General features: G+C 44.1%; 1 protein-coding gene across 1 annotated transcript in view; it reads left to right on the top strand.

Moving 5' to 3' along the window:
* LOC148442669 (uncharacterized) overlaps window positions 1–14,158 on the top strand; it is an 89,832-nt gene that overhangs the window by 17,194 nt on the left and 58,480 nt on the right. Inside the window, exon 5 of the mRNA XM_088463662.1 lies at window positions 4,041–5,102. Coding sequence (XP_088319788.1) covers window positions 4,041–5,102 — 1,062 coding nt within the window. The remainder of the gene's footprint in view (window positions 1–4,040; window positions 5,103–14,158) is intronic.

The raw sequence follows: 14,158 nt of genomic DNA on the forward strand, positions 1-14,158 counted from the left end.
TGGTGTGTTGTAGACACTGTAAAGGGTTGTGATCAGTCACCACAGTAAATTGCCGGCCATACAAATGGACCTGGAGGTTCTTCACAGTCCAAGCAATTTCCAAGCATTCCTTTTCAATTGTGGCGTACCCCACCTCCCGGAAAGACACACAAATTATCCTAGCGCTCGAGTCAGACCAATGGGGAAATCACGCACTGCAGTCATTTATATTGTGACCCCCACAAAAGCAACAGAAAATGAAAACAAAACTCCTCTGGTCATTTCATATCAGTCAGAGGCTCTTATCAATTGTAAAATATATTCTTAAGTTTATTTGTAATAAATACTTAGGGGTTATTCTAATTATTTGTTAATTGCGAGGTGCGATTTGCTGTTTTCTCTTCAAATTAGCGCAGAGAATTAATTTTGCAATCAAATTAGCAACTTGCACTGAACCAGAGTGAATTAGCATTTTTCCATTTGCATGAGAGATGGAAAGGAAAATCTTTATTTTAAGAACCCCTTGGACATCCCCCTAATGACTAATCAGGCATTTCGAAATGTCAAATTAGCTTAATTAGTCCAATAATTACATGTCATTTTTGAGGGTAAAAAAATGGCCTCAAATTACCCCAAAATTAACTTTTTCGTTAGTTTAGGAACCCCAAATGTAATTAGTTTTTTTTTTATTGAAAAATAATTGTTTACTTCATTTTTTTTACAATTTTTTAGTTTCCACAATGTAGCCCAAAATCTCCTTGTTTCCTACTTTTTTTTGCAATTTTTATTTAATTAATTTGAGATTAAACGAAAAAGTTTGCTTTTTTATCATTTTTTTGCATCTTTTTAAACAATAAAACAAATCAGCCATTTCACACCATTTAAAGGCCTTCAGTACTTTCCTTATGCCCACAAACAGCCCTATACGGTCCTGCTAACAAAATTATCAATTTTGGGTGGTCCAGGATGGTCTCCCCAATTTTCATGCACTTCTCTTACGTCGCATTTGGCAGTCAGTTCGCACCCCTCCGCTGCGAGCACCGTGAATAGGCATTTTTCATTGGATTGGAGAATTCTCGGGAGCGCGCATTTGTGCAACGTCTGTGAGTTTCATGAAACTAACTCGCAATTAGCACCTAATTGGATTCACCCCTTCTATTGAGGATTAGAAAATAAACACAAATAACTACAATGTTGCTAAAAGAATGACATGGCATGAAGTCATCTCATAAAGGATTATCCTACACTGATAATCAGATTAGTAAATTCAACACAGGAACCACATAAAAAATTAATAATAAAAATAGTTTCTCAGGGTGGACTAACCCCTTGTGGTACTGTGTATTGGAGTAAGAGAACAGAAGGCATGTGAGCCTGTTTTGTGTATCTTTTTGAACATCAAGAAGGTATGAACTGCCATATCATCTGTATGCTGTGATACTCCCAAGGGGAAATGTCTTTTTGAAAACTATTTGAGCAGTAAACATCTTGACTCTAAGATGACTTCATCTGTATCCTGCGACAACAGAATTGCATCAAGCGCTGTTCCGTTTTCCGACTTTTTTAAATTGAGCCCGGTGTCTCCAAGCTCAAACCCTCTGCCAGCTTCCCTGCTGGACCTGGTCCATTGCGAGGGATCAGTCTGGCTGCAACTAGTCTAAGCATATGCAGCAGAGGCAATTCAGGTGCTGAGGTAGGAGCCTGAGAGAAGTGCTTTCAGGTGCCAGTGTAGGAACTTGTGTGGTAATAAGTGCTTCCAAGATCTTGGTGGTGACAGCAAAGTTGAATGCCCATGGCACAGTAGCCAGAGTCAGTAACAGGTGGTTACGGACGGTAAGAGGAAATCCCCCTAAGATCCAGTGGGATCAAAAAAAATATCTGTGGCCATTGGTGGAGGCAAGGTTATCCGGTCACAATTACCTATTTGCCATCTGGCTTCTACATTCACAACTGAAATTTGGAAATGACACTGACTGTATGAGATGTTAGGGTACAACCGGGCACGTCTTATAGTTACACAGTATAGAGATGTTGGGGTACAGCCGGGCACGTCTTATTATAGTTACACAGTATGAGATGTTAGGGTGCAGCCGGGCACATCTTACTATAGTTACACAGTATGAGATGTTGGGGTACAGCCGGGCACGTCTTATAGTTACACAGTATAGAGATGTTGGGGTACAGCTGGGCACATCTTATAGTTACACAGTATGGAGATGTTGGGATACAGCCGGGAAACGTCTTATTATAGTTACACAGTATGAGATGTTGGGGTACAGCCGGGCACGTCTTATTATAGTTGCACAGTATGAGATGTTGGGGTACAGCCGGGCACGTCTTATAGTTACACAGTATGAGATGTTGGGGTACAGCCGGGCACGTCTTATTATAGTTACACAGTATGAGATGTTGGGGTACAGCCGGGCACGTCTTATAGTTACACAGTATGAGATGTTGGGGTACAGCCGGGCACGTCTTATTATAGTTACACTGTATGAGATGTTAGGGTACAGCCGGGCACGTCTTATAGTTACACAGTATGGAGATGTTGGGGTACAGCCGGGCACGTCTTATAGTTACACAGTATGGAGATGTTGGGATACAGCCGGGAACGTCTTATTATAGTTACACAGTATTGAGATGTTGGGGTACAGCCGGGCACATCTTATAGTTACACAGTATGGAGATGTTGGGGTACAGCCGGGCACGTCTTATTATAGTTACACAGTATGGAGATGTTGGGATACAGCCAGGAACGTCTTATTATAGTTACACAGTATGGAGATGTTGGGGTACAGCCAGGTATGTCTTATAGTTACACAGTATGAGATGTTGGGGTACAGCCGGGCTCGTCTTATTATAGTTACACAGTATAAAGATGTTGGGGTACAGCCGGGCACGTCTTATAGTTACACAGTATGAGATGTTGGGGTACAGCCGGGCACGTCTTATTATAGTTACACAGTATAAAGATGTTGGGGTACAGCCGGGCACGTCTTATAGTTACACAGTATGAGATGTTGGGGTGCAGCCGGGCATGTCTTATTATAGTTACACAGTATGAGATGTTGGGTTACAGCCGGGCACGTCTTATAGTTACACAGTATGGAGATGTTGGGGTACAGCCGGGCACGTCTTATAGTTACACATCATGGAGATGTTGGGGTACAGCTGGGCACGTCTTATAGTTACACAGTATGAGATGTTGGGGTACAGCCGGGCACGTCTTATTATAGTTACACTGTATGAGATGTTAGGGTACAGCCGGGCACGTCTTATAGTTACACAGTATAGAGATGTTAGGGTACAGCCGGGCACGTCTTATAGTTACACAGTATAGAGATGTTGGGGTACAGCCGGGCACATCTTATAGTTACACAGTATGGAGATGTTGGGATACAGCCGGGAACGTCTTATTATAGTTACACAGTATGGAGATGTTGGGGTACAGCCGGGCACGTCTTATAGTTACACAGTATGGAGATGTTGGGATACAGCCGGGAACGTCTTATTATAGTTACACAGTATTGAGATGTTGGGGTACAGCCGGGCACATCTTATAGTTACACAGTATGGAGATGTTGGGGTACAGCCGGGCACGTCTTATTATAGTTACACAGTATGGAGATGTTGGGATACAGCCAGGAACGTCTTATTATAGTTACACAGTATGGAGATGTTGGGGTACAGCCGGGTATGTCTTATAGTTACACAGTATGAGATGTTGGGGTACAGCCGGGCACGTCTTATTATACCTAATATTATAGTTACACAGTATAAAGATGTTGGGGTACAGCCGGGCACGTCTTATAGTTACACAGTATGAGATGTTGGGGTACAGCCGGGCACGTCTTATTATAGTTACACAGTATAAAGATGTTGGGGTACAGCCGGGCACGTCTTATAGTTACACAGTATGAGATGTTGGGGTGCAGCCGGGCATGTCTTATTATAGTTACACAGTATGAGATGTTGGGTTACAGCCGGGCACGTCTTATAGTTACACAGTATTGTATAATTCTGCAGAGAGCCTAATTCTCATATAATTCTGTTCCCAGCAGATGGACACAGCAGCAGGAATAACTCGGGGAGACGTCTCATATTATCTCCAAATTGTGACCTAGACGATAACTTCTCACAGGACTCTCCAGGAGAAAACCCCATTATCCCCAGTATACATCCAGCATCTCACAGTGCAGATATATCATCTGATCCATCTAACCATGGGGAATGCTCCCCTGATACTCCCAGTAGTGTTACACACAGCTCAAATCACATAGGTGATAAGCCATTGTCATGTTCTGAATGTGGGAAAAGTTTTACCAAGCAGATCAGTCTTTCTATACATCAGAAGAGAGTTCACGCAGCTGAAAGGCCTTTTCTATGTTCTGAGTGTGGGAAATGTTTTACACTGAAAAGATTTCTTACTAGACATACAAAGCTTCACACACGTGAGAGAACATTAGCATGTTCTGAGTGTGGGAAATGTTTTGCACAGCAGAGAAAACTTGATGTCCATCAGAGAACTCACACAGGTGAGAGACCATTTCCGTGTTCTGAATGTGGGAAATGTTTTATAGAGAAGTCGGCTCTTGTTACACATTATCGAGTCCATACAGGTGAGAAACCATTTTCATGTTCTGAGTGTGGGAAATGTTTTACACAGAAATCATATCTTGTTATACATCAGAGAAGTCACACAGGTGAGAAACCATTTCCATGCTCTGAATGTGGGAAATGTTTTACACACAAATCATGTCTTGTTATACATCAGAGAAGTCACACAGGTGAGAAACCATTTCCATGCTCTGAGTGTGGGAAATGTTTTAACTATAAATTAGCTCTTGATACACATCAGAGAATTCACACAGGTGAGAGGCCATTTCCATGTTCTGAGTGTGGGAAATGTTTTACATATAAATTAGCTCTTGTTACACATCAGAGAAGTCACACAGGTGAGAAACCATTTCCATGCTCTGAATGTGGGAAATGTTTTGCAAAGAAATCACATCTTGTCACACATCAGATCAGTCACACAGGTGAGAGGCTTTATCCATGCTCTGAGTGTGGGAAATGTTTTTCAAATAAATCACATCTAGTTAGACATCAGAGAAGTCATACAGGTGAAAAACCATTTCCTTGCTCTGAATGTGGAAAATGTTTTACACAGAAATCACATCTTGTTACACATCAGAGACGTCACACAGATGAGAAATCATTTCTTCAGGGTCCATAGGGCCCCACAGGGAGCCCTTGGGGTGTAGGTGGTAGTTGAGCACCGAGCACCAGTCAGTTAAAGCTTTGCTCCCAGTATGCAATGGACCTTCCCCCTATACCCTGCCTCCGAGCAGAGGCACTTCAGTTTCGTCGGTGCCTGGCCGGAGTCTGGTCACCATTTTGACAGTGGGCGGTTTCATGCAGCCCAAAAGCTTTTATTTTATAATTCTCTTTATTTTTTATGCTTCTGAGCGGGCAGCAGCAGACTGTCCCTGGGACGTCTGTGCTGCCGCTCAAACACCCCTGTGGGCACCACAACGTCAGCTCCGCATGGTGCTCTCGGTGGGCATCCCAGGGACATTGCTAGCCAGTTCCGCAGACAGACTCAGACTGCAAACTGGATTCTAAGGGGACAGGTAAGGCGGGTCATCGCTATGGGGTTGCCATAACAGGTACAAGCAATACAGGTACCTCCTATGCCTCCATGGGTATATATACTCTCTAACTCAGTACAGAGTCTGGTGGCTACCTCTACAGCCTTTCAAAATATGTTGCAAGGTGGGAAGCCCCTACCCAGTGAGGCTAGGTACACCCTGACTGATATATTTGCCGATCAATTGGTCGGCTAATATCTGCTGGCCATCGCCAAGTGTGTACCTGTGATATGTCTGTGAACCACATAGTTCTCAGACATATCGCATTGGCTGTGCTGCACAGCTGATGGATAGATATGTCTGCAGACATACCTGTCCATCGGCAAGTGTGTACGGGCGGTCTGCATACTGCCCATACACAGCGGCAGCCACCAAGGAGGGGGGTGGGACACGCCCCTTGGCCGCTGGGACCCACGGCTAGAAGCAGATGGCCATTCAGTGTGTATGAACGATCATCTGCAGATATATCTGTATAGTGTGTATAGAGCTTTAGTCTACTAAGCGTCCTGTGTTATCTTCACAGTCCACGCAGCTGTCATCTGAGGAGGCAGAAAATGCTGATCTCTCTACTGCAGGGTCCCCTTCAGGGGAAGAAGCATATTCTAAAATGAATATACCTGCTTTGGTGCGAGCTGTTAGATCTATCTCACAAATAGAAGATGAACCCACCCCCACATCAAAGCATCCACTATTTGAACGATAAAAAGTGGCTTCAGCAGAGTTTCCTCTCTCGGATCAACTAGTTGAGCACATGGCAGCAGCTTGGCAGATTCCTAGTAAGAGGTTTCAGCCCCAAAAACGCCTGATCTCTTGTTATCCTTTTCCTGCAGCTCATTGTACAAGATGGGAGACTCCCCCAGCAGTGGATTTCCATGTTACACGTTTGATTAAAAGCGATACATTACTTATCCCTACAGTTTCCTCACTGAAGGACCCTATGAATAGAAAAGATTGAAACTGGCCTTAAATCTGTGTTCTCTCAGGTGCCATTGCTTGCGTGACCATGGCTACTGCATGGGTGGCTAAAGCAATTTACAGCTGGGCAGATGCCCTTGAAGAATCTTTTCCCTCAGATGCCTCTTGGGATCAGATGTCTTATGTAGCTCACATAAGAGATGCAGCTTCATATATTGGAGAAGCGTCCTTGGATGCCAGTCTCCTAGCTTCTAGAGCTTCGGCCACAGTGGTGTCTGCCTGCCGTATTCTGTGGCTGTGGTCATGGAAGGCGGATGCAGATTCTAAGAGAGCCTTGGAAGCATTACCTTACAATGGGGAGATCTTGTTTGGCCCTGACTTGGATAATATTGTGGCCACATTAGCAACAAAACACCTTTCTGCCATCAGCAACTACTGCAAGGCCTCGGACAACGTCCTTTAGGTCCATTCATCCCCAAGGCAAACCTAAGAGTCAGTCCTTTCCTAAGCAATCAGCTGCCACTAGGGCCACAAAGCCTAGGACCAAGCAGATGCCCTGCTTCAAAATCAGAGGACAAGCCTTCAACCTGACTAGGTGTGCCTCCCCCTGGGGGGCCCCAGAGTAGGAGGCGAACTCCTTCAGTTTGCCCAGGAATGGCATCAGACAACCACAGACGCGTGGATAAGAGAAGTCTCACGGGTATGCCCTCATTCCAATTTTTCTACACAGGCCCTCCATCAGACCTGAACAAGGTCCTGCTCATGCAGAAAGCCATTCAAGTGGAGGTAATAGTTCCAGTTCCTCCTGTCACAGCGAGGGAATGGTTATTGTACCCTGTTTATGGTGCAGAAACAAAATGGGTCTTATCGGCTTATCCTCAACCTCAAATCCCTAAACATATCAGGGTGCCCAAATTTCACATGGAAACCCTGTGCTCTATTGTACTGGCTGTGGAGCCTGGGGACTTTATGGTATCTCTGGATATTCGGGATGCGTACATACAGTGCCCTCTCATCAGAGATATCTCCGGTTTGCTGTACTACAGCAACATTTTCAATTTCAAGCTCTGCCCTATGGACTTTCTACAGCCCCATGGGTCTTTACCAAATGATGGCGGTCATGGTGACCAACCTGTTTTTCAGGGAATCCGGCTCCTGCCATACCTGGATGACCTCTTGCTCTTGGCAAGCTCCCCAGAGGTTCTTCAATGCCACCTTCAGGTAACCATTGCCTTCCTGCAGAGGCACAGCTAGTTAACTGGAAAAAGTCCTCCTTGAACCCTTCACAGAGGATGGTCCATCTGGAAGCTCTTTTAGATTCTCAGGGTCAGAGAATTTTCCTGACAGCAGACAAGATCTCCACACTGCAAATACGTGTGGGCAGACTCCTATGCAGTCGCCGAGTGTTAGTCCACTCAGCAATGCAAGTTCTACTATCCTTGGTATCTACCTTCGACATGGTGGAGTACACTCAGTTCCACTACAAGCCCCTGCAACAGCTAATCCTATCCAGGTGGAACGGGTTGCCCCATCAGATCAAAGCTCAGACAATGGTCCTTTCTCCAGAGGCTCGTCTGGTGACTACAGACGTCCCATTTAACCAGAGGTCACCCCTTTTGGATCCCAGAATGGGTACTCCTTACAACGGATGCCAATCTCCTGGGCTGGGGCGCAGTGACCGGTCAACATTCCTTCCATGAACGTTGGACATCGGCAGAGTACGCATTCTCGCATGGGCCGAAGGTCACCTCCCGGCCATGTCCACAGTGTTCATTCCAGGAGTTCTAAATTGGGAAGCGGACTTCCTCAGCTGTCACAACGTGCAAACCGGGAAATGGTCTCTCCACACAGAAGTCTTTCAATTCCTAGTGGACAAGTGGGGCCTACCAGAGGTGGACCTCATGGCCTCCAGACAAAATCACAAACTGCCAGTGTATGGGTCCAGAACAATGGATGCCGAGGCATCCTTGGTAGACGCATTTCCATGAAGTGGACCTTCCATCTGGCATATCTATTCCCTCCAGTCTCCCTTCTTCCTCGAGTTCTTTGTAAGTTCAAACAAGATGGAGGCACTGTTCTGTTGGTGGCCTCAGCCTGGCCCAGATGACATTGGCACTCAGATCTTTGGACCCCCTCCGTAGATGCCTTGTTCCTGCTACCTCAGCAGCCAGACCTGTTGTCTCAGGGTCCTTGTCTTCACCCACACCTGGGTTGTCTGTCTTTGATGGCGTGACTCTTGAGACATCCCTCCTGAGGTCTAAAGGTTTTTTTGCTCTGTGGTCAAGACTATGCTGAGTGCGTAAGCCATCCTCTGCCAGAATTTACCATAGAGTGTGGCATACATACTTTCAATGGTGTATGCCAGAAACTATGACCATCAGGTGTTTTGGGATTCTAGAGTCATGGCCTTCCTCCAAGCAGGCTTGGACCTTGGACTCCACGTCACCTTGCTGAAGGTGCAGTTCTCTGCTCTGTCCATTTTGGTTCTAGCATAGACTTGCTTTACTGCCAGTTGTCCATACCTTCCTTCAAGGTGTCTTCCGCATACAACCTCCCTTTGTCCCTCCGGTGGCGCTGTGGAATTTGTCAGTGGTTTTTCAGACCCTACAGGGCACTCCGTTTGAACCTTTGGAATCTGCGGATCTCAAGTGGCTCACAGCGAAAACTCTTTTACTTCTGGCTATGGCGTCCCCCCGAAGGGTGTCAGATTAAGGGGTGCTCTCACGCTGCTCCCCATTTCTAATCTTCCATCAGGACAGGGTAATTCTCCAAACTCAACCTGGCTTCCTACCCAAGGTGGTTACTCGTTTCCATATTAATAAGGAAATCCTAGTCCCGGCCTTTCATTAACCAGACCTCTCGGCAGGTGAGGCCTCCTTTGTTGTGGTCCGTGCTCTCAGGATCGACGTGGACCGTACGAGTTCTATGAGGAAAACATACTCCCTATTTGTGCTCTATGGATTTCACAAGAAGAGATGGCCAGCCCATAAACACATTGGCCAGATGGCTTTGCATGACTATCTCACAGGCTTACATGCAGGCAGGCCTTCCTTTACCGGCTACTGTCACTAATTCCACTCGCTTTGAGTCCCTCGGCAGCGCGACGTGGAGCCCCAGCTGAACAGCTTTTTAAGGTGGCCACGTGGTTCTCTGTCGACATCTTTCTTAGGTTCTAGGTCTTCCATACATTTGCCTCTAGGATGTCTCCATTTGGACGCCGGATTCTCCTCTCAACTCAGGAGCGTCCCCACCCTTGAATAACTGCTTTGGGACATCCCCAAGGTCTACCTGTGGAGCCCTATGGACCCTGAAGAAGAAAAGAAGAGCTATGGTAAAACTTAACAAAGGTGGACTTTCTTCGAAGTCCACAGGGTACCACCCGCTCTGATGCACCTGGCTTCTATGGGCTTTGTTTCCTGGTCACATGTTTCTAGTCTCTTTCTGTGTGAGAGTGATTCTTGTGTGTACCAGTCTTCCTTCGCCTATCCTCCAGCCTTAGGCTTGTTATGAACTGAAGTGGCTCGGGGGGCAGGGTATAGGGGGAAGGCCCGTTGAATCCTGGGAGCAAAGCTTTAACTTTTGTGCCTGGACCTCAACCATCACCTACACCCCAAGGTCTCTCTATGGACTTCGAAGAATGAGTGTTAATAAAGGTAAGTTTTACCATAACTCTCGTTTTCCATGCTCTGAGTGTGGGAAATGTTTTATAAAGAAATCCGCTCTTATTAGTCATCAGAAACATCACACAGGACAGAAACAATGTATGAGCATCTAGAAAAATAGAGAAATTGCAGTGGTATTTGCAGTACTGTATTGTTATTGAAAATGTTAAAAACAAACATGAATTCAATCTTAGCCTAGATTGCTGTCCCTGCTTAGCAAAGGGTAAATGATATTTGAATTATCACACTATATACTAATATATTACAATTTAGATAAACCCACATGGATGTCACCAGCGTAGGGCTCTTGTAATGGCTTTCAGTTTCCTTATTCTATCAAATCAATTTTCCAAACTTCGCTATTACAGGCCGGGTATTAAGGATATCCATTTGGACTCCACCATGGATATCCTTAAACCCTGTACTATAATGGCAGAGTTTGGGAAGCTCTGTATTAGATAGTATTGTGTTATTGGCCTATTTGTGCAGTAACAAGACCACATGATGTAATATAGGGACATAACTAATTTGTCATCATGACAATGTGCTGGGGATGTAATATGGGAAGTGGGAAACTATGACATCATGTGATGACTGGGCTGTAAGTGATGGTGTGAGATGGGTGATATAATGACATCTGTAACCTCTGATTTTATCTCCCTGGATCCAGTATTCTCTGGTTGTGTTTCCTGGTAAATGGATCTCTAATCTCCTTACAGCAGTCTGATGTCTGGTTCCTTCTAATTAGATCCTCTGTAACCTACTATTTATACTATTCCAAAAGATAAGGACATTAATATCATGATCACTTATGTAATTTATACATTATTAGATAATGTAATTAGTGTTGGGACACAGGAAGATGCTGGTCCTGGTATAAACCACTAACAGTAATGACCATTAGGTGCATCAGGCTCCCGATATCCCCAGCAGAATACAGATATGAGCAGGGTACATAGTAATGGAGGAATAATACAGGGACATCACAGGATAAGTAGGATAAGTACAGATTGTCCTCAGTATGTCCTGCACTGTCTCACCACCCACAGCGGTGACACCACCAGTAATGTGCAGGGTCAGGAGATGAGGATTATTTGGTAGTGAGGAAATCACAGAAAGGACAATACAAGCTTTGTTATATACCTACAAATATATGAGATAAAGAGTTTGGTAACAAGTAAGAAAACCAAACGCCGCATGGACCTGTCTGACGTCCATGTGGGGTAACACAGCTGCGTGTGGCGCTTGTTTGTTAGTATTTACCACACTTATTGACCTGAACATTTTTGTACATTGTTAGTAAAGCTGGAATAGTGACCAGTTGACCTCTCGGTGGTGCACATGTTCTGTGACGGCTGTCATGGAGAAAATATAATTTTCCTTATGATCAAAAGCATTTGTATGAAGTGAATTATGCTATTAAAATAACTTTGAAATCATTATAAGTGATACAAATATTGATAGGCAATATTACCATATATATCTGATCTAGAATTAATGTTAATATAATGTAACATATAGAAGATACACATTGTAGAAATTTATGTATTTTACACTTCCAAGATGACAAGATGCCAATAAGCAGAGTGATATATAAATCATGTATCTGAGACTCATATAAACCTGTGACCATCTGAGAGCCCATAGATATGAGCTGCCCTGGTGGGTCACACCAATGACTAAGCACAATCACAATGACCACCCTGCTGTACAAGATCCCATGTGTGAGATAACCAGGCCTATGTGACTGTGACTTCATTTCCTGATATTGTGGTGAGAAGCCAAACCAAGCTGGCACGGTGTTAGCTGAGAACCCATAGATGAGAGCTGTACTGGTGGGTCACATCATTGACTAAGCACAATCACAATGACCACCCTGCTGTACAAAATCCCAAGTGTGAGATAACCAGCCCTGTGTTACCATCTGAGAGCCCATAGATAAGAGCTGCTCTGGTGGGTCACACCAATGACTAAGCACAATCACAATGACCATCCTGCTGTGTAAGATCCCGCGTGTGAGATAACCAGCCCTGTGTGACCATGTGACTTAATTTCCTGATATAGTGGATAGAAGACAAACCAAACTGGCACGGTGTTAGCTGAGAGCCCATCCCCTGTATGATGTATGAGACATTCCTGGGATCCAAGAGGACTTTGGACATTGAGTTACAGCCTAGGACATTTGCATACAAGCAATAGGAATTAGGTAATGCCATATTACATTCTCCAAGATGAAGATTGAGGACACCAATTACATGTTGGCACTGGTTAGTTATGAATATTGTAATGAGCTATATATAAAGTGACTGTTGTAATGAGATAATAAGCTTTCAGAATTGAAGCTCAGACATACATGTCACTGCTGCTGACTCGGTGATATCTATATACTAATGACTGCTGACTTGTAATTCCCTGATATAGAAACATATAAAGAAAATAATTTAGATTTACCTTTTGTCTAGTGTACAAGTCATTCCCAACTTCGATACTGGGGTAGTGAATTTAATACCACTGATGTGTGGTATTATTTTTATTATATAGGGGGGAGGGGACTGTACAGTGATATGAGTGATATGATGTGACACAGCTCCTAGCACACACTGATATGTGGTATTATTATTATATAGGGGAGAGGGGACCGTACAGTGATATATGAGAGGGAATAACACAGCTCCCAGCACACACTGATATGCGGTATTATTATTATATAGAAGAGGGGACCGTACAGTGATATGAGGGGGGATAACATCTTCCAGCGCACACTGATATGTGGTATTATATAGGGGAGAGGGGACTGTACAGTGATACATGAGGGGAATAACACAGCTCCCAGCACACACTGATACGTGGTATTAATATTATATAGGGGAGAGGGGACCATACAGTGATATATGAGGGGAAATAACACAGCTCCTGGCACACACTGATATATGGTATTATTATATAGGGGGGAGGGGACTGTACTGTGATATATGAGGGGAATAACACAGCTCCCAGCACACACTGATATGTGGTATTATTATTATATAGTGAGAGGGAACCATATAGTGATATATCAGAGGGAATAACACAGCTCCCAGCACACACTGATATGTGGTATTATTATTATATAGTGAGAGGGGACCGTACAGTGATATATGAGGGGGAATAACACAGCTCCCAGCACACTGATATGTGGTATTATTATATTGTGAGAGGGGACCATACAGTGATATATGAGGGGGAATAACAGCTCCCAGCACACACTGATATGTGGTATTATTATTATATAGGGGTGAAGGGACCGTACAGTGATATATGAGGGGAAATAACACAGCTCCCAGCACACACTGATATGTGGTATTATTATTATATAGAAGAGAGGGGACCATACAGTGATATGAGGGGGGATAACATCTTCCAGCACATATATAGAAGGCCCTATCAATGAGATGATAGAGGTCAATAGAGAGGACTTATTACCGACTAGGGAGAGAGATAAAAAGTCGGGAAAGAACAGTGATCTACCATTTATCACCACATTTAATAGTCAGTACAAGGAAGTAGAGAAAATAATTAAGAGACATTGGCACCTTTTGGGGAAAGATGTCCTGTTAAGAACTATTATAACAGAGAAACCTAAATTTGTGTATAGAAGGGCACCCACTATTAGAAACAAGTTGGTTAAGAGTGCGGTGCCACCTAAGAGAGAGGGTAGAATTAGAACAAAACCATAGGGTACAACCTAGTAAAGTTGAAACCTTTATTTCTAATGTGACCAAAGTCAGGTATAAGATCAAAGATTTTATCACATGTAACAGCAAGAACTGTGTATATCTTCTGGAGTGCCAGTGCGGACTCCAATATGTGGGCTGCACTTCAAGACCTTTAAGAGAACGTTGGGCAGAACATTTAAGAAATATAAAGAAAGGGTTTGAGAAACACTCGGTCTCCAACCACTTTAAAGAATTG

Source organism: Taudactylus pleione, unplaced genomic scaffold (genome assembly GCF_031769625.1).
Source record: "Taudactylus pleione unplaced genomic scaffold, aTauple2 ptg001421l, whole genome shotgun sequence".
Lineage (NCBI taxonomy): Eukaryota > Metazoa > Chordata > Amphibia > Anura > Myobatrachidae > Taudactylus > Taudactylus pleione.